We start from the raw sequence: 20,729 nt of genomic DNA on the forward strand, positions 1-20,729 counted from the left end.
GACATCCCCGTCCGCCGGAGCAGCGTTGGCCCGCCGAAAACGGCGTCCCCCGATCACGCGGCCCTTCTCACACTCGGCCCCTGGTGGGCGAAAGAAACAACTTCCAAATATTACGCTAACTCGGTGGGAGATTAACTGCATGCCGGTGAACTGCCTTTTAATGTTGACACACAGACAGAACCGCATAGCTAAGCGTCCCTGCGTTTATAGGCCCCAGAGATTGGGTTTTGTTACCCCCGACCTGTTGCTGGTACAGCTCTGAGATGCGAAAATTGATGTTATGTGAGCGACTAGCTCACGCCTCCAGCAGGAACATGTAAGGCCTCTTGTTCCCTGGTGGAAGTTTTCAAGGTCACCTGTCCGGAACCGTACGTTGGTGTGCAGGATATCTCGGACGCGCGCTTTCTCACTTGAGACGAGCGAGTTCTGAACTCAAACGCCGTGTAGATCCTTGTATGGTTTTGTGCTTGAACAAAACAGAAGCGGCAGACGATCGTAAGGAGTTGGCGTGTTGTTTTCAGGACATATGCTTCTTATTGCTCTCAGTCACGCCTTTTAAAGCAGTCGTATTAATGAAAGAAGGGTGATCAGCGGTTTGGACGCAGGTCTTTCTGCCAAAGTCTGAGTTTGAAGTTAAAGCAGCTTTCCTAGAGGCTTCTGTAAATATTTTAGCTGCATCTTCCATGCATGCCCTTACTGCCAGATCCCAGGAACTACAGTTGAGCTGTACGTGAGTTCCTTGCTATGTGGTGTAAGACCACAAAGTGAAAAATTGACGCTTGAAATTCGCATCTTCGCCTTGTGTTGTGTTAAAGGGACATTGAGGTCAAATCTGAGTCAGCCTAAATTGACATATTACAACTTTGTAATGAGAAAGATGCTACATTCAAGAAATGAGAGAGAATGATTAACATTCGTATACAGTGCTAAAGCACTGCGTGAGATGGCAGATACTGCCACCCGTGGAATTTGTGAGACCCAGGTTGCTCTCAGGCAGGCAGGCAAGCGTTAGACGATTTTGCTCGCGATGCTCGGGTCCGAAGCGCCGGATTAGTGTTTTCGCAGTAATGAAAACGGAGCTTTGGCAAGCAGATTTCTGTGTTTTCGAATAAATCTCATAGTCTCCACGAAACGGTCACTGGCAAAACTTTTCCGTCAAGTTGACGTTTGATGCTCGGTAGTTTGATGCTCGGTAGGGTGCTCGAGCGTCGTCCCAGTTATACCCAACCCAAGTGCGGAGCAATGGGAGGGCCTGCTCTCCAGCGACTGCCGCGATGACCAGATGGGTCTTATATGGCGAGCTCAGCTTACGGCAGCATCCAGCGGAGGCCTGGAATAGGGGCAACCGACCGTTGCGCAGATGGACTCATCTGACCGCATAAAAGCACTCGCGCTAGAGCTAAATAAAGTTATCCTATCTATTCTATCTGTCAAGTTCGGTTTATCAAAACGTTATAATTTCGTAGGGAGTCTGGTCCGGGAATATCTTCGGTAGCGCTCTACTTTTTTGCCCCTTTTAGTGTTACGCAACGCAGTTGCCAGACGACGTGGACGTCCGGGCGCCTTTTCGGAAGGCGGTCGGAACACCCATCGATACAGCGGCGTTCGGCTTGCTCGAACTTCCGCCATACCTGAAGGACGAAGTTCACGATCGCGCAGTCTTTGAACAGGAGAAGATTAAACGCGTCGACAGCGACCCCTTTACGATGTGGCCCACCTTGTTGGTCTCCGACATGGCGCTGTCAACTTCACGGCCAGCAGTTAGGACGTCGTGGATGTACGAGAGGTACGACTCGGTGGGCGACTGAGCTCTAGAAGCCAGGTCTGTTTTTGCACCGAGACTACGTCCAAAAGGCTTGTCAAATAAGTCTCTAAGCTTCTCTTTACATACGTGCCGGGATGTCAGGTCTTCCTCATGAGGCATGCGCAATGTCAGGTATGAAATCCCATTAGCAAGGATGATGGCAGCTTGATTTTGTTCAGAGGGCAACAAGAACGGGACACGAGACGAAAGAGTGACAGAGACAAGCGCTATTTGTGCCAACAAAATCATGAATACTTACCAACTCGCCCAAATTTCCGCCTTGCTGAATGATGGTAGCGACCCAACAGTTGCGCTCACCGACGTTCGCGCTCATACAGCGGCGAGCCAGACCTCAACATCGACGCCATCGGTGCCGCTAAAGATGCCCTGGCCGCGAAGCTGCGCCATGGCGATGGTCGGCGCTGGTGTCGTCTCTGCGGCTGTGTTGCTTCGGTGTTGTCTCCGACGGCATAGGGATGAATCCGAGCTGGCGGCCATTGCAGAGATCCAGGTTGTGTTCCTGGTGCAGTACTCAATGCCACCTGCTCCAGGATACTACAGACGTTAACTAAGCGGCAGGCGCGACAGTCCGCACTCAGGAAGCGTACAAAAACCAGGTCACACAGCACTGGCTGCAACGTCGTCGTCGCCACCAACACCGGTGTCGGCGTTGGCGTGTCGAGAAATGGACGGACGGACGGACGGACGGACGGACGGATGGATGGATGGATGGATGGATGGATGGATGGATGGATGGATGGATGGATGGATGGATGGATGGATGGATGGATGGATGGATGGATGGATGGACGGATGGATGGATGGATGGATGGACGGATGGATGGATGGATGGATGGATGGATGGATGGATGGATGGACGGATGGACGGATGGACGGATGGACGGATGGACGGACGGACGGACGGACGGACGGACGGACGGACGGACGGACGGACGGACGGACGGACGGACGAATTAGGCAGTAGTCAATGGTCGACTTCCTGTCACGGAATTCCCAAGTGATTTGTCCCTCACACTAAGCTTCTCTATTTACAATCCTTAGGTTACAATCAGGGGTGGTCTATGAGTGCAAAGACCTTGGAAATGAGAGGGCGCCAAATATGCAGTGAAAATACGTGGTACCTTTTGGCAGTGTTACGTGCTAACAATATAATGCGAGCGAAATAAAGTACACTGCGAAGTCATTAAAGTATATGGTAAGTTGGAACCATAAACTCGAAAGCAAAAGCGATATGTCATGAAAATTGGCGAGTTATGTTCTTTCGTTGTGCAAAGAAGTGCTAGGGTGCCTACGATGGGAGAGGGACCGTTAAACCGTTAAAGCATCAAGGGCACCGTCCAGCGGAGAACCCGATGTCGTAGTTGGCGTTGCGTGTCGAGAAAACCCAGATTGGTTGAGGGTCGGGACGTAACACCTGGAGCTGCGGGACTGAAAAGTAATTAACATGACTCAAACGTCATTAGCATGTAAGGACATAAAGCAAATTAATTGCGCTGACAAGAATATTGGGCTAAGGGGGGGGGGGGGGGGGATCCAAGGGGGGAGGGGCCCCTTGGATCCCGAGTCGGACGCGCTAGCCCTCGGCCATCGAGACACGTAAAGGGAGGCATTGTGTGTCTTGGCCGACAGTGTCTGTGCCGGCGAGTAGCATGCAGTGAAGACCACAGGTCACTGAAGGGACCCATTAATGCTATAGCGTCATACACATAAGGCGGAGCTCGAAAGCCGCCAGAATTTTTCTTGCAGCAAAACGGATTGTACAGCCGGCCAAATCTTTGGCTGGCATGCGCGACGGCCGCTTTTTCTTTACTCCTGCGCTTTGGGATGAAGCAAACTTGCGGAACGTTCAATATTAAGCACGGGCTTAGTGAGCCTGTGCTTATATTTGATATTTTCGCAAGTTTGCTCCGTCACAACCTTCAGGAGCACGGAAAACGCGGCCGTCATGCACGCCAGCCAACGATTTGGCCGGCTGTACGAGTAATACCCGTGCCACACGGACAGATTTAATACCATTAAGTGCTTACTGCCTTAAGTTTTAATGACATTCGTGCTGTGCCACACGCGTAAATTTATTGGCATTAGCCTTACTGCCATTCGCCACCTACTGAGATCGCCACAACTCATTCGCCCGTGCAATGCGTACTCTCGTTCCCATTCCACACGCAGAAGAGCATGCAGCTTTGTTAGTAACAACTTCCTAACTAGTAGGAAATGGTTAATTCTTAACATGAGGCATCTATATCGCATTTTCGATCCGAAGAGCGCCATTTTCACCAGCCTTATTGACAGTTACTCTCGACTTGTGTGATGACATGCGAGTTTATGGCTACTTTTTCGACTTGTAAAGCAGGAAATGCCATATTTTCTGGAAAATCGTTTTTACATTAAATTTGAACGAAATTCCTGATGTATTGTGCCAATTAGCAATGTTTATATTCAGATGAAACTTTTGACTACCTTGCAAGCGTTATCGTCATCGCCACTTTCGATAATGGCATTAAATGTGGACGTGTAGCACCAACTTCGAAAATAATGGCATTAACAAACTTAAGGCCTTAAGAATTTACTGCCATTTCTTGTGCGCGTGTGGCACGGGTATAAGTCTACCGGATGTAAAAACTCAGTGTGGTACGGCTGCAGAAAGCAAACTTTTGGGGATTGATGACTGGTTTGCTGCTTGGTGATCACAGCACCGGTTCGCTCAGAGAAGTTAGAACATTTCTTGCTCAAGGAAAGCGGCGCACCCTTTTTATGTTCTTCAAACAAGCGCATTTCCTGCTGTCCGAGCACCGAAGCTCACTCCAGCATTCATCTTGCGGTGAGACAGGTGGGACGTGTGGGACAGACAGCGCACTGCTCGACGTCTCGGCTGAGCACACTGCGGGCAATGGCGGACCCCGCGTCGCGTGTGATCCCGCGGAAGCCCGAGAGGCGCCACTTTGCAATCGAGTTTCAATAATCCTTCGTCACGCTCTCGTGCCCGGGGCAGACCGCGAGCGCGCGTGCGTCCTACAATCTGTTGCTGCCTGCCTTCATCTCCGTCACGCGTCGCCGACCTGGAAGCAACGCATCCCGATTAGCCGCCGTTTTACATCGTTAGCTCCTCGCGCCGCTTCTTCGTGTTTGGGGCAGAACTCGACAGCAGCTGTCACGGGCTTGCATTTTTAATGCGATAGGATGCAGGTTGTCGTCTTGCAGCAAAGACCACTGGGTTTCACTGTAACGAAATTCTCGGATTACTCGAGAGGCTGGTGACGTCATCAGCACCGCCAAATTTCACTTCAATTCAATTCATTTATTTCACCACATATTTACATGGTTGGGGCTCTTGGGCAAACAGCTCGGAGCAGCTTGACGAGGCCCAAGAGACCGTAACAATGTAGAGCAGCGCCGACATATGATTGAAATATAACAAAAGAAAAGCAATATTATATGCAATATTATATAGAAGGAAAAACACGGCTAGTGTTACAATATAAAAACTGACTGTGTATATCATATTGTCACGTGCTTCCACAGAGCCATTGTTTTCACACCATTGTTTTCACTGAAACATAATACATGTTAAAAAAGACCGTCGTAAACGACATAATTATGCAATGGACGTCAGTATTTGATAACAAAACACAATGTGGTGATGGACCGACATTTTAGGATTTTATTGTGCGTTTAGAAATCTTTCCCGCAAGTCGCTTCTTGTGGCCCTAGAATCAAATTCATACTTGTTTAGCAGTGAGGAGAGGTTATGTATCAATGACTGGTTCTTATAATTTGTTCGGAAAGAGGAACGTGCCCGTTTTCTGTGTTTCGTGTAGATACTACTGATTCGTGGCGTTGTAGTGAAGCGGTGAAGTTGGCGTTGGCGTGGCGTTGTAGTGAAGAGTTGTAGGGAATTAAAAAGTCACGAAATGAATTAGACAACGAGAAGTATGTACGCAAAATCCGGAAGTCATATAATGAAAAGACAGGAATGAGCTTATAGGTTGCGAAAAGCAGGCAAGTATGTGCTAAGTGTTCATGATTCCCGATGTACCGTGTAATTCTTTTCTGGATTGTAAAGCTTTTTGTTTATTTCTATTGGTTGTAGTGCTCCAGACAAGGTTACAATAGTTGATATGTGAAGCAAATAAGGCATGGTACTGAGCTTAACGCGTGTTGGACAATCTGAGGGCTAGAATGGTCGAGTACCTCCCACTGAGCTATCATATGAGATCGTACTAACCTTACCCATGCACTCTTCCACCTAGAATGCTCGAGTACCTCCCTCTGAGCTATATCGTACTAACCTTACCCACTCTTCCACCTAATCCACCCACTAATACAAATATCCCGCCAGTCCAGCCGCGGTGGCTCAGGAGTTACGGCATTCGGCTGCTGGCCCGAGAGACGCGGGTTCGATCCCGACCACGGCGGTCGAATTTCGATGAAGGTGAAATTCTAGAGGCCGGTGTACTGTGCGGTGTCAGTGCGCATTAAAGAAACCCAGGTGCTTGAAATTATCCGGAGCCCTTCACTACGGCGTCCCTCATAGCCTGAGCTGCTTTGGGACGTTAAACCCCAATAAACCAAACCAAATATCTCGCCAACTAATCCACCTTAATCCATTTTTTGGGGTGGGCTTACTCCCACAGTTTGGAGTCTTTTGGAATATTTGGAAGTTGGCCAACTTCCAAACAGAATCGCATTTTCTTTAAGAATCCGGAATTTTCTGACATTGCACAGCACACGGGCGCCTCTTGCGTTTCGCCTCCATCGAAACGCGGCCGCCGCGGTCGGGTTCGAACCCGGGTACTCCGGCTCGGTAGACGAGCGCCTTACCACTGAGCCCCAGCGGCGGCAAAATTTTAGTGCCTTTCATGCTTTTGGCTCAGTTGGGCAATGCAGCATCGCCTAAATTTTAGTGCCTTTCATGCTTTTGGCTCAGTTGGGCAATGGCCATTATTGAGTAAGTACCGTTGTACACTTCCGGACGATTTCCAATGGACACAGGAAAGTTCGAGCACTCGTTGGTAAAATGGGTGCTAATGTGGGTCATTCGCAGTGTTACAAATGCTTAGAGCTGTTCAAAACTGCTTTACTGCATGTTGAAATTCATGGCGAAACGTGTTCCCGCTGACCTCAGCCACTTCGAGAGCTCTCTCAAGGGGAAGGCAACGAGAGCGCATCGGCCATGCTCACTAGATAACATCGGTATCAGAGAAGCAGCTGTCTGCAGGATTAACTAAACCACCTGCGATAACTTTGCGTATTATATTGGGCAAATTTTCTATCAGTGGGTCTGAGGAGCGTATACTAATTAACAGCACAGTTTGCTTCTGCTAAAGTTGTGGGCAGTTCTTCCTGAAGGACAGTTCTTTAGGTCTTTCCCACCCTACCACGTTTGGCAGGAAAGACTGGACGCGGCACATGAAGCGAGTGTAATCCAGAGAACAGAAGCGCTAGTGAAGGTATCATTAATAGCTACAAATGAGTGTATACTCAGCTTTAGTCTAGGTGTTTGTTGCAAATTAACAGATATAATAAAGCAATTCTATTTCAAGAAATGCTTCGGCGCGGCAGACAAGGACAAAACGTAGAATAACACCACAGAGCGCCTGTGGTGTTATTCTACGTTTTGTCCTTGTCTGCCGCGCCGAAGCATTTCTTGAAATATGTATGACCAACTGGCCTACAAAACAACCCTTCTAAGCAATTCTAATTTGGCACCATGGCATTTTGGCAACATTGTATTACTGAACGCTTGGAATTTGACTCTTCGAAGCCAGCACCATGCCGGAAAGCTGAAACGGCCGCAAACAACACTGTGGCTTACGTTCAGTGCTGTTTAGTTTGGAACAATGCGGAAATAACGTGAAGCTGTAACCACTCATTCTGTTCACTCTCATCCCACTGCAGAACGTCAGCTACGCTCGCTGAAACACATCGCATGCGCCTCTAGGTGTACGGGAGGTTATTTTCAGCGAAATCCCCCGACATCCTTTGCAGCACCAAATTGACCGTCGGGTCCAGGACATACACGAGTCGGAACTCGCGCCAGAGAAAGGCAGAAGAGTGCTGAGACCGCTGCACCTGCTGAGATCAGATAAGATGGTGCAGGAGCGAGTTGTGTACTAGCAGATATGCGAATGCGATGGTTGCATGGGACCAAATCAGTCGCAAAGAGCTGGGAGAGGTCTTCGTCTTGTGTTGCACGAGGGATGTCGCTGTCGTTCATTATGGTGATTGTGATGAAGTGCAGCCTGTGTATATAGGTCGACCCACCTACCACCCAGTGCTTTTAGGACGCACGCATGCCAAGCGAGAATAATTACGCCACTATTACGAGTCGACCTGACAGATGCCTTCGCCATTCGCGTGCAGTGCAGAGGCCTGGCCGTTGAACTCGCTTTCTTTGGCCCAGTCTTTGTGAGGTCTGCAGCCGCTGCTTAATCTGCATTTCTACAAAGAAACAATGCAAGCTACGAGCGCTGGGACATGCTCCGCCCCACAGCAGGGCCTAAAGCTGGCACAATTCAGTAACGCATCATGACGAACGCAGTCGCGAGTTTCACTGTAGGCCAACGACAGCGACAGGAAAGGCAGCGAGGCTTTTCAGCGATGAAATATTTGTATACCAGTTTATGGGTTTAAATTGACACATCTGGTGATAAAAAAATTCAGGGGGGCGCTTTGTTGACCTAAAGTCCGGTGAGGCGAAAGCCTTAAGCGTGGTGTTGCTGCTTGTGTCGCTGATGCGTGTTTAAGACGTTAAGCTTGGCCTCTAAGAGTGGAACGCGACAGCGCCTCGCAACGCTGCCAGGGAATCCACAGAACGCCATCGCCCGTTCGGCTCTACGCCTTGCTCGTCGGGTCGGTAAATTGATTTTTGAGGAAAAGAAATGTATCTGTCTCGCATATCTCGTGGACGCCTGAACCTCGCCGTAACGGGAAGGGAGGAAGATGGGAGTGAACGAAGACACCGTATTCACTAGACGCGCCTTTCTTCAATACTGAACAGACGAGCTGGCATGGCGGAGTGGTTTGCGTGCTCGTCTCGCACTCCGGAGGCCCTGGATCGATTCCCCAACTCGACCAATTCCCTGCTCGGTTTTATTTATTTGTTTTACATGGAGAATCACTATACCATCTCTTTAGTTGGTTGCATGGCTACTAGCCAAAGTACAATTGGCCCCGTTTGAAATTCGCACACTATGACATTACGACCATTTCGACCAATTGAAAAGCGTCACTTTTCTGTCGACAACTCCTGCTTACAACGATGAAGCATTAAAGACTCCCGCCTTAATACACAAGAAAGGTCTATGCACCCTTTACAATCGAACTTAGGTATGCAAACCGGCTGTCCAAATGTCGACTGGGGTCCGAGAGGTCGCCTGATGAATGTGGACGTGTATATGAAAAAGGCGAAAAATCAGAAAGAGATCATTCCATGATAATTCAAGAACCGATGCCCCGCTGTTTTCTGCTTGGTCAAGGTGCCAGAACGCGCCGCAATAAACAGAACACTACGAAAATGAGTATATAATTGCTGATATCGCTGTGACATATTGATAGTTTGCACCAGGCGGTCGTCATAAATTTTTGAAGAGTTTTCGCGTTAACTTTTGTGATGCAGAAAAACTTCACTTTTCAGAACAAGTCGCGATCCATCACGACATCGGAGCAACGTCTCCCTTTCCTGCTTGAAATTAGCGCTGGCGTTCCCGTTATTACAATTTCGGGGATGCTTATGGAACATTGATTAATAATGTTCAAACTTTGGTGCAACGCGAAAAATATGTGCTAGAGAATAAAACGACTGCTTGAAACACCTTGTTCAAGCACTGCCCCTCACGTTTCTTTTTTTCCATTGCTCGTGTTGCAGCAAAAATTACGTCGACTAGCAGAACTTTGCAGCTAAATGCTTTGGTTTGTACCTGCCATAGATTATATGCATGGCGTCTAAAACATTTCTATAAAAGTGTATTTATTTAGCAGCTCTTCACTGAGGTCTAACGTGCGGCCTATTCTGACCGCTATATAAGCATGAGCCCGATGTATGGAGAAGCTCGAATCAGCTGAGTGTAACGGTGGGCATGCGTTTCCATGGCATTGTATTGTACTATTTTCGGCCTTGTAGCCTGCTCCTTTCAGAGGGTGGATGGAAGTTGATTGCTTTTAAAATTGGCGGTGTGCTTCTGGCCTGGTCCACGTTTAAGCGAAAGTTGCGCGTGTAATTCTGTAGTGAATGTTCTAGAGTACGTTTAAAGAGTACTGCCTCCAGTTTTGTGTGTGATATTAAAGAAACCTTCGAACAAAACGACGTTCAAGTCTTCTTATTAATTTTAACCCTGACACACCATAACCCTACTTTTTATGCATCATAAGCCATGCAAAATTCATCATGAATTTAATATTTATGCATGACGAATAAATGAAAATCTCAACATGGAGAAAACACAGCATGTATTAATCAGAAACTCGATGGCCAATTTTAATCAGCAGTGCACCATATTGTCACGTTGTAGTGACGGCAGTCCAGCGGTCAGGAAGACAGCAACAAGACTTGCAAACGAAGCTCTTTATTTGGGCTGGCTTGCGCCCGGAAAAGAACTGAATCACTCGGCGGCGGCGTAAGCAACAAACGTGCTCGTCAGTCGTCGAACTACGAATGCCCGCCGCTCGCGGCATCGCCCAGTTTAAAGCCGGCAAGGAAACTTCGATATAGCAGGTCAAGATTATCTGCAGCAATCTGGAAAAACGTAGATGCAGCTCTTCATGGTTGCGATCAATCGAGATTAGTCCGGTCTCTTCTCGCGTCGCGAACAAAAATGATAACACCCCTTTCCTGAGGCCTTGAGCGCGAACAAACGGACACTAGAATGATACGTGGCAATATTCTCAGCCCAGATGTCATCGGAAAGGCCTGATCAGCGTGAAGTCTTCCTTCAGTGACTCTAAATCAGAAACTCATCGCGCATGTCTCTAGAGAAAAATTATGGCCAGGATGATCACTCATGCGATAACTCAGGAGAAACAATTGAGCGCATTTTCCCAGAATGTGATAGCAGCCACACGGATGTCGGTCCAGGCACAGTATGTATTGCCGGTGTCCTAGGGTTCCAAGATGACCAACGTAGTCAGCATGCATCCGCGGCAAACGTTAGTAAGAGACGGCTAGAGGGTTGGGGGCTTAAAAGCAGGGTAGTGACCTAAATACAGAAATTCAGTATTCAGCACCAGTATCGCGTAAAAGTCAATGGAATCAGTACACAAAACGAACAAGTTTTAAAATATTATTCTTTAAGGCTATAAGACGAGTAAATATATAGCTACAAAGTCCACCCCGTCTCAGAGGGTGCTTATCACATTCATGCGTCCAGTACATTATCATCTTCAACATCATGCATCCAGTACACCAGTATGCTATGCTCACAGAGTTTCAAATGTTACCGAGAAGGAAAGCTGGTGCCACCATCTATGCGAGTTTCCTAGGGAGCCCTTCATTCATCGCAGTAATACCGCGTTTCGCATTTCGCTTGGTTCGTGTTGAGTCGAAAAAAATTGGCGGGGGCTTAGCTTTGGTTAAGCCTGGCAGGTTGCGAAAGCAAAAGCGCAGCGCCTCCAACACAAGGAACGAAGTGCGCCGCGTCTACAGGTCACGCGTGGCTACCGGCCGCCGCTGCGCGGCGACTCAAAGCGTCTTCGGTCAAAGCGCCGTGGCAGCTCCGCCGCGCCCATGCTAACCGCGCGAGCTGGGGCCCTGTCTCTCGGTCTGGCGCGACGTCACATGGTCACGTGACAATGGTGTGTGCGCGCCCTATCGCGGTAGCTGCGCAGTGCGCCGTGGCAGCTCCGCCGCGCCCATGCTAACCGCGCGAGCTGAGGCCCTGTCTCTCGGTCTGGCGCGACGTCACATGGTCACGTGACAATGGTGTGTGCGCGCCCTATCGCGGTAGCTGCGCAGTGCGCCGTGGCAGCTCCGCCGCGCCCATGCTAACCGCGCGAGCTGAGGCCCTGTCTCTCGGTCTGGCGCGACGTCACATGGTCACGTGACAATGGTGTGTGCGCGCGCCCTCTCGCGGTAGCTGCGCAGTGCGCCGTGGCAGCTCCGCCGCGCCCATGCTAACCGCGCGAGCTGAGGCCCTGTCTCTCGGTCTGGCGCGACGTCACATGGTCACGTGACAATGGTGTGTGCGCGCGCCCTCTCGCGGTAGCTGCGCAGTGCGCCGTGGCAGCTCCGCCGCGCCCATGCTAACCGCGCGAGCTGGGGCCCTGTCTCTCGGTCTGGCGCGACGTCACATGGTCACGTGACAATGGTGTGTGCGCGCGCCCTATCGCGGTAGCTGCGCAGTGCGCCGTGGCAGCTCCGCCGCGCCCATGCTAACCGCGCGATCTGAGGCCCTGTCTCTCGGTCTGGCGCGACGTCACATGGTCACGTGACAATGGTGTGTGCGCGCGCCCTCTCGCGGTAGCTGCGCAGTGCGCCGTGGCAGCTCCGCCGCGCCCATGCTAACCGCGCGAGCTGAGGCCCTGTCTCTCGGTCTGGCGCGACGTCACATGGTCACGTGACAATGGTGTGTGCGCGCGCCCTCTCGCGGTAGCTGCGCAGTGCGCCGTGGCAGCTCCGCCGCGCCCATGCTAACCGCGCGAGCTGAGGCCCTGTCTCTCGGTCTGGCGCGACGTCACATGGTCACGTGACAATGGTGTGTGCGCGCGCCCTCTCGCGGTAGCTGCGCAGTGCGCCGTGGCAGCTCCGCCGCGCCCATGCTAACCGCGCGAGCTGAGGCCCTGTCTCTCGGTCTGGCGCGACGTCACATGGTCACGTGACAATGGTGTGTGCGCGCGCCCTCTCGCGGTAGCTGCGCAGTGCGCCGTGGCAGCTCCGCCGCGCCCATGCTAACCGCGCGAGCTGGGGCCCTGTCTCTCGGTCTGGCGCGACGTCACATGGTCACGTGACAATGGTGTGTGCGCGCGCCCTCTCGCGGTAGCTGCGCAGTGCGCCGTGGCAGCTCCGCCGCGCCCATGCTAACCGCGCGAGCTGAGGCCCTGTCTCTCGGTCTGGCGCGACGTCACATGGTCACGTGACAATGGTGTGTGCGCGCGCCCTCTCGCGGTAGCTGCGCAGTGCGCCGTGGCAGCTCCGCCGCGCCCATGCTAACCGCGCGAGCTGAGGCCCTGTCTCTCGGTCTGGCGCGACGTCACATGGTCACGTGACAATGGTGTGTGCGCGCGCCCTCTCGCGGTAGCTGCGCAGTGCGCCGTGGCAGCTCCGCCGCGCCCATGCTAACCGCGCGAGCTGAGGCCCTGTCTCTCGGTCTGGCGCGACGTCACATGGTCACGTGACAATGGTGTGTGCGCGCGCCCTCTCGCGGTAGCTGCGCAGTGCGCCGTGGCAGCTCCGCCGCGCCCATGCTAACCGCGCGAGCTGGGGCCCTGTCTCTCTCGGTCTGGCGTGAAGCCACCACAGGGGTCAGCTAAAGGTCAATGGTGGAAGCGCCACGACCACGCTAATGGCTCGAAAGTGAGAGCAGTATTGCTTTCGCAATAAAAGGGAACTCTGCCTTGGAATCGGTAGCTGCGCTGCAGTGCTATCATCTATGTGCAGATTAAATTATTTCATTTGTGCGTCTTTAACGCCTTTAATAAATTCAACGCATGGGCAAGTTCGGTAGGAAAACGTTCGCAGCATTTCTTCGAGGCTTTCATCGAGATGAGTCGCGTTGTTCCCTTATAAAAATGGTCTATAGACAGTCTATAGACTTCTTATGGACTTTATTGACTTCCTATAGATATTGCTTTGTGTCTATTCATAGTCTATAGACTGTCTATAGACAAAAGTCTACTAAAAGTGTATGGCTATAAATTTATAGATTGTCTATAGACTGTCTATGGCATTCGTATTGCCTATAGACTGTTTAGGATTTGCCTATAGACAACCTAGAGACTTTACGTACGGAAGTCTGTAGAAACTCTATAGACTGCCTAAAACTTTTTTTGTAAGAGTTACGTCTGGGTACACGTTTGGCAACCAACAATTGCCAGGACAAATACGAAACCTCATCTTCCTGCCATTCCTGCGCCTCTTCATTTGGATGAAGTGCAGCTTCGCCATTATCACTTTACCCCGCGTTGTCAGGTTGCCCAGTTTAGGGGTCGTTACATGACCTTGTGCTTAAACGGAAAAGAACCTGGATGCGTCTCCTGCTTGGCGCATGCACCGCATACTTTCAGTGGTAGTCGGCAAGCTGTACCCATGGCTCTTCCAATACAGGACCGATCGTGGTTTCAATCAGCCGAAGGCACTTCTCACGCAAAGTGGATTACAAAAATTTTTTTGACAGTCAATAGACAGTTTATATACTTCTGTCTACAAAGTCTCTAGGCTGTCTATAGACAAATCGTAGAGAACAGTCTATAGGCACTACAAATGCTTTAGACATTGTCTACACAATCTATAGATTTACGACCTACTTTTAGTAGACTTTTGTCTATAGACCGTGAATAGACGACAAGAAATATCTAGAGGAAGTCAATAGAGTCTATAAGAAGTTTATAGACTGTCTATAGACCACTTTTATAAGGGTTGAGGCCGTGGAATTTTACACTAGGCTAACGACTCGCTGCGCTGGGGACACCGCCGCAACATAAGTATAGACAGGAGACTAGGCAAGGGAAATGAGGGTACCGTTATGACATAAATGCGAAGGAAGCCAACAGGCACCGCAAAGATTTTCTTCTTCTTTTTCTTCTCCCGTTGACGAAAAGAAGAATTGCTTATGCACGATCTTGATGCGCTGTAGTGCACACCAGAAAATCGCACTGCTTTTACCATATGGATCACCGTCAGCATCAAGGTTCAAGGTTCAGCCAACTGACTATCTTCTGTGGCGATTCTGGACCCAGCACACAACACATCGCAGACGTCAAGCACACGCCAAAAGCACACCACTGACACAGCACACCAAATTGCATTTACAGAACGTTGACACACCACTGGCGTTGTCCGTACGGTGTTCACGATAAACATGTCGATGTCCACATCCCTTGTATAAGCACACAACAACCACAACAACAAAAACAACAAAAATATACATCCCACAGATAGCTAAGCCTGTTTATTTGGCTCTACTCATGAAGCCCGCTCCATGGCTGAGGAGAAGAGAAAAAACTACGTCCATGACAGGACAAGGGCCCGCACTGCGCCAGCTGTAGCTATATTACCCCAGACTTCCTTGACTCGCTATAAATCGTAAGAGCACAGCTCGTTGCATGAATATGTGTTGAACACAATGTCCTCAACGGTATTAACGGGGCAGAAATTCGCAGCTTATTGTTTCGTTTTAGTTTCGCACGCTTCCAAAAGCTGTGGGTCGAATTACGAGCGCATGGAAGTAAAACTCGCGGAAGCGGTACACGGATGCTGTGACATCCGTGCAACCACGGAATGTTTGAGAGCGATCAAAAGTTTCGTCATGTCATTTTGCTTGTTAATTGGAACATATTTGCTGTTGTAAAGTTTTCAGGCGACAGAAATATTTCTTTCCTTGAGTAGCACGATCTTAATGCAGTAAAGGTTTTGATTTATTTGACTGATTGTTGGTTTTTTACGTGGTTGTGAGGAACCCCGTAGTGGACGCAATGGAGGGGTCCAGACTTATTTGACCGCTTGTATTCGGGTTTCACCTGAATCGAAACGGAGCGGCCGTGGTAGTGATCGTACCACCCACCATAAGTTAGTATCAGTGTTTGTTGCAGCAATGTGTGCAGTACTTGTTAATGTAGCAGTGAAGATAAGAACAAAATAGCTGAACAGTTGACAGATGTTAGCCTCGTGTGACCGTTGTGATGCCAACACAGTTGTTATGTTAATTATGTTAATTTCTGTTACCTTAGTGTCCGTCTCTTTGCTGCGCAATTACACTGAGGCATCCATTCTTACCAATTTGCTGTTGCGTGCACGGAACAGTTCAAAACACGGCTTATCGAGAAAAAGCAAACTGGGGCTCTTTTCCCACGAATAGCACAAATCTGCTTAAAATCGCACTTCGGCAAACAAAGGGAAAATTACTAGATGTAAAACTAGGATTCATAAGCAAAGTGAGCCGCTTCAATTGCGCGGTGCTCAAACACCGCACATTTGAAGCGGTAACTCCCGCCAGCGGGAGACGCTGTGGTCGTGTAGCACCCGAGGGAAGCTGGAAATAACGAATGGAACAGCGTCGTCATATATCGCCTTCCTCCGGCCCTTAAGTAGCTGGCGCTGACCCGTTCAGGTCCTGGTTCCCAACCCAACGACCCACATCCGGCCGGATGCCATGAACGCCTAGAAGAAGCCAAGACAGAAGCGGAGGGAGTGTGCGAGGAGGCCCGGGCGAAAGAAACACACCGCAGGCAGACGACGGAGAAAAGCTCCAAGGGCGGTGCAAACATTGCCGGCACGTTTGCATTTGAAAAACGCCGCCGTCGCACGACGAGGGAACGAGTGGCTTCGAGGCGTCCTCCCAGCGCATGGGGAACGGAACGAGCAGACCTCCTCCATGTGCAGCGCAGAGGAGCGTACCCTTCCCCCGCGGAGAGGCAGCTTTGTCTTGACGTCAGGGCACGTCAAAATGACGTTAGGAGTTGCTGCGTGAGCTGTACTCACGTGACTCTCCTTTTTCGGCGACGTCATCGAACGGGTCCCGTTAGTTTGCGGCTGTGCCTCCTCTGAAACCAGCAGCCGGCTCAGCTCAGCCAACTGCGAGAGCCGGTCTCGCCCGTTCTTTTCTTTTATTTTTCCTTCTTTTTTTTCTCCCGCCACTACCGCATTCCAAGGCAGCTGCGTCGGCCGACAGCGGAGGGCGCCGCGTAGCAGACGACGCGCGAGTGCGAGCCAGCCGAGCCGGTCTGCACGACGCCAGCGTCGTCTGCACACAAACTTGCGCCGACGTCGGTTCCGTTGATTTCGTAGCTCGGCGCCGGTACCAGCGCGTACCACGGGACCAAACTAACCGGAATGGCAGCTTCGTCCGCCATCTTATTGTTCGGCCGCTGTTTTCTTGCGGCTTTTTCTTTTCTCTGGATCCTCAGTCGCCGCCATCTCCTTCGCGGTGGGTGAGAAGTTGCCGATCCCGTCCTCGGGAATCGGCCGCTGCTCTCCCTCCCTCTCGCTAGCGCGGCCGCTCCTCGGTTGCCTGTCGCCGCGAAGACTGAATTCGCGTCCTCGCCCGTCGCGCGCTGCTGCTGTTGCCGCGGCGCGCGCCGAGATTGGGGCCTGGTCTTCCCTCCCGTTCCACGGTGCTGATGTTGAAAACAGTTCGCAACGAAACGTCGACGCCTATTATTTCGGTCGCGACAGCCGCCGATTTCGTTAAATAGGTTTGCAATCCGAAGTATGAGCATCGCGCGCTGAGTGGTGCCACTGGAAAGTTCAGCTGCGCAGGTAGCGGCCATAGCCGCTGTTGCTATCCAACTTATTACTTGCTCTCCAAAGCTCTCCAACGCATTCATTGCTAATAATTGGTAATCTTTTACTTTATTTATTTATTGGTTCCTAACCTTACAATATAGCAACTGCACTCGCACCTGCTCGAACTGGTACCTATGTATGCTGGCATTCTGGATGAGCAGATAGTGAGTAATGCTAGAAGACGGTTAAGAAACTCCACGACGGAAAAAAAGGCCTGGAACTCGAGTATCGCTTTCTCGGTGATATCCTTCCCTCTACACTGTTCCTTCAATGAAGGACATTTTGGTATAAATAGCATTCGTCAGCTCTTCTGCTTGCGAGTACCCCAGGTTCCGCACTCTCCTAGGGACGAGCTATGAGCCGTGCGCACTGTGGGGAGGACAGACCGCGGTTACTCCACATGCCTCGCTCTCGCAACAAGAAAGAAAGAGAACAGCAGCGTTTGTCGGCGCGAAGGGAGGAAACGCGGCTGGCCGCCGTCCATCGTCCGTTCGGCCACGCTCCACGGAGTCCCGGCGGCGCGGGGGAGTAGGAGACAATGCGCGCCGCCGAGCGCAAGGACGCGTGAAGGACGGGCCGCCCAAGACGCACTCCGGGCCGCGCCGAGGTACAACACTTGTGTTCCTTCCATCGCAAGTCACCGGTGGCCGCCTAAGCAAGCACCAGCGCGCTGCCGCCTTTGAGTCGCGTCGACTACGAGAACGCTGGAAGAGCGTTGCAGTACACTGGGTACTCTTTTCTTTTGTTTCCGCCTCGCCGCGGTGGCTCGGTGGTTACGATGCTCGGCTGCTGACCCGAAAGATGCGGGTTCGATCCCTGCAACGGTGGCCGAATTTCGATGAAGGCGAAATTCTAGAGGCCCGTGTACTGTGCCATGTCAGTGCATGTTAAATAACCCCAGGTGGTCGAAATTTCCGGAGCCCTTCACTACGGCGTTCCTCCTAGCCTGAGTTCCCTTGGGACGTTAAACCCTAATAAACATAAACCTAACCTTTTGTTTTCTTGCTAAAAAAAAAAAACGAACACCGATCACAACGCATCGCGGATCTCGTTAGTTGCATAGTAGTACCCAACGCCTTTAATTTAGATACGACCGGCTGATTATGCATTTTTGGCGGAAGTTTTGTGACAAGCACTGTCGCACTTGAATCACTGAGCAATGCCAAGTGTAGTTTCAGCCGACATGATGTCACAGGAGCGACGAGTCAGCTGTCGTCACGCAGCAGTCACTGGATTGACAGGGTCAGTCACACTTAGAGGGAACACGGCTCCGCGTGGCAACGTACACGCGGGGCACCACTGCGACCAAGCCGGTAGCAAACACGTGCAAAGGGGCCGGTGACACGAAGCACCACGTCGAGTTCTCTCGCCTCGTGCGCCACGTACGGTGCATTGATTCATGAACGGGTTAGATGCAATGGCACTCCGCAGGTACGTCGCCACGCGGAGCCGTGTTCCCTTTAAGTGTGATTGACCCTGTACATGTCCGCTTACAGGACACTTCCACAATGGCACACGGAATAAGTCGGACAGGGCTCGGCGACTGTGCACAGAGGCTCAGCCAGTATGGCGATCTGATCTTTAGCAAGAAATCGCTGGTTGAATTCCTGGCTGCGCAGGTCGAATTTCAATAGCGCATGCGAATATTCCAATAGCCCCCTCGGTCAAATGTTGGCGCAAGCCAGGTGCATATCAGGGGAAAGGAAGAGGGAGAATCTAATCTATAGATCTCCGCAAGGGTGTCGATAACCGCTAAGATGCACCTTGCTGATGGAAGTATACATCGATTTAGAGCAGGCCCCGCCGTGGCGCTGAAGTTTCGGAAATGTTTCAGTTTCTATGTCAGACAGACTGCTATGAGGGAAGTAAGGTAGGCGTAGGCGGAGCTTTAGGCTCTTGGTCAGTTGATTCCGGTGCAGAGCCATTATTTTAGACTGTACTATAACCCTTTCCCATTGAAGTCAAATGAAAACTGAACACGAAAGGAAAGAATTTTCAGGCTTTTCGCTCTCCTATACGAGCGCCGACCTCTCTCCCCCCCCCCCCCCCCCCCCCCCTTTTCCCCCCCTTTCCCCTCTGTACTCAAAGAGATCGTTAGAGCGGCCACTTCAAGGCCTCGATGCGTCAGATCCACTTCCACCATAACTCAGTATTTCCTGAGACGCCCCCCCCCCCCTCTACTGTCCAACCGGATTGCATTCTCATTGCATAATGCACTGATTTTCAGTTACGACATACGACGCCGATAGCGGAAGTGCTTACCCCTGGGGGGGGGGGGGGGTCCCATAAAAAAAATGAATGTGGGAGGGGGCGGTGGGCATATTCAAATGCCAAAACCTTTCCTCCCAAAGTCCGTTTCGGACTTCACATTTGGAGGCTGTGTACACGTGACATTTTAGGGAATGTCTGACGTCGGTGACGGGTCATAATACCTGGGCATTCCTAACGACACTTTCTGGTTTCACAGCGAGGTTAAATGTAGTGCGGAAGTTGACGTCGGCCCGTCGCAGCGACGTCGGCCGCGCCTTTCCTTAGCGCGTTTGGACAAACAAGTGGCGAGCACGTGCGAGCCAAGAAGTGGCCGCGCTGCCTCGGCCTCCGCGGCGGCGCGTATTGTGGGGCAGTGGTGTGTGCACGCGAAGGGGGAGCCGCCGCCGTCCTTCCCGTCGCTCCGCTGCGAGTCACTGCCCCGACGGCCTGGGAACGCTGCCAGCGAGCGAGGCGGCGAGGAGCGCGCGCGCCGCCGACAAGCAGCGCCTCCGACCGACCTACAGTCTTTGTCAAAAGTAACCGGGCTGCATGGTCTGCTTCTAGCTTGTATAGTGGAGCCCCTGTGGCTTTCCTAAAGAACGAAAGCTGTTGGAAGGTAAGAAGACCACCAGTCCTTACCTTTAACGACCATTTCAGCTTCAGGGAAGCTGTAAGGGCTCCACTGTACGAGCTAGAGGCAAACCATGCAGCCTGGTTACTTTTGACAAAGACTGTACGTACTTGCGTCGCTCACGAGCGTGTGTCAGTGGCCATGCGCACATGCAGAGCGGTTTTTGTTGCGAAAGCAACGCTGCGCGAGACCCCGAGCCATTTCGCGGAGCCGAGCAAAGCCCATACTGCGCATGCGCGAGGAGCAGTCACGTCACACAGCGCACCGCTGGCGCGCCGCCGTCGCCGCGCTCGCCAGTTGCGCATGCGCAGTAGCGGCGCACAGCTAGCGTGCCGGGGCCGCCGCCGCTGCCTCGCGCTCTCCATCGCCTCTCTACTCGTTGCTTTCGCAATCCTCCAGGTTTAACCAGAGCTAAACCACTGACAATTTTTCCAGGCGGACACAGCGAAGGCACCTCGGTGGCATCCATTCCGAATTTGGCAGATTCCCTGGACGCGGAAGAGGCAGCGTTTTCCTCGGTAATGGCGCACTCCTCAGCTACTTATATTTTATCGGATTTCAAAACAGCAGTTTATAATTGCACCAATCGC

The 20,729-nt window shown here is 51.4% G+C and overlaps 1 protein-coding gene across 1 annotated transcript in view; it reads left to right on the top strand.

The window, feature by feature from the left end:
• The first annotated feature begins 1,733 nt into the window (after positions 1-1,733).
• The window catches only part of LOC149338452 (uncharacterized), a 30,998-nt gene continuing 12,002 nt past the window's right edge, over positions 1,734-20,729 (top strand). Inside the window, exons 1-2 of the mRNA XM_089550744.1 lie at positions 1,734-1,786; positions 2,279-2,332. Of these exons, the coding sequence (XP_089406870.1) occupies positions 1,734-1,786; positions 2,279-2,332 (107 nt within the window). The remainder of the gene's footprint in view (positions 1,787-2,278; positions 2,333-20,729) is intronic.

The sequence above is a fragment of the Amblyomma mixtum genome, chromosome 6 (assembly GCF_055824585.1).
Source record: "Amblyomma mixtum isolate Tamu chromosome 6, ASM5582458v1, whole genome shotgun sequence".
NCBI lineage: Eukaryota > Metazoa > Arthropoda > Arachnida > Ixodida > Ixodidae > Amblyomma > Amblyomma mixtum.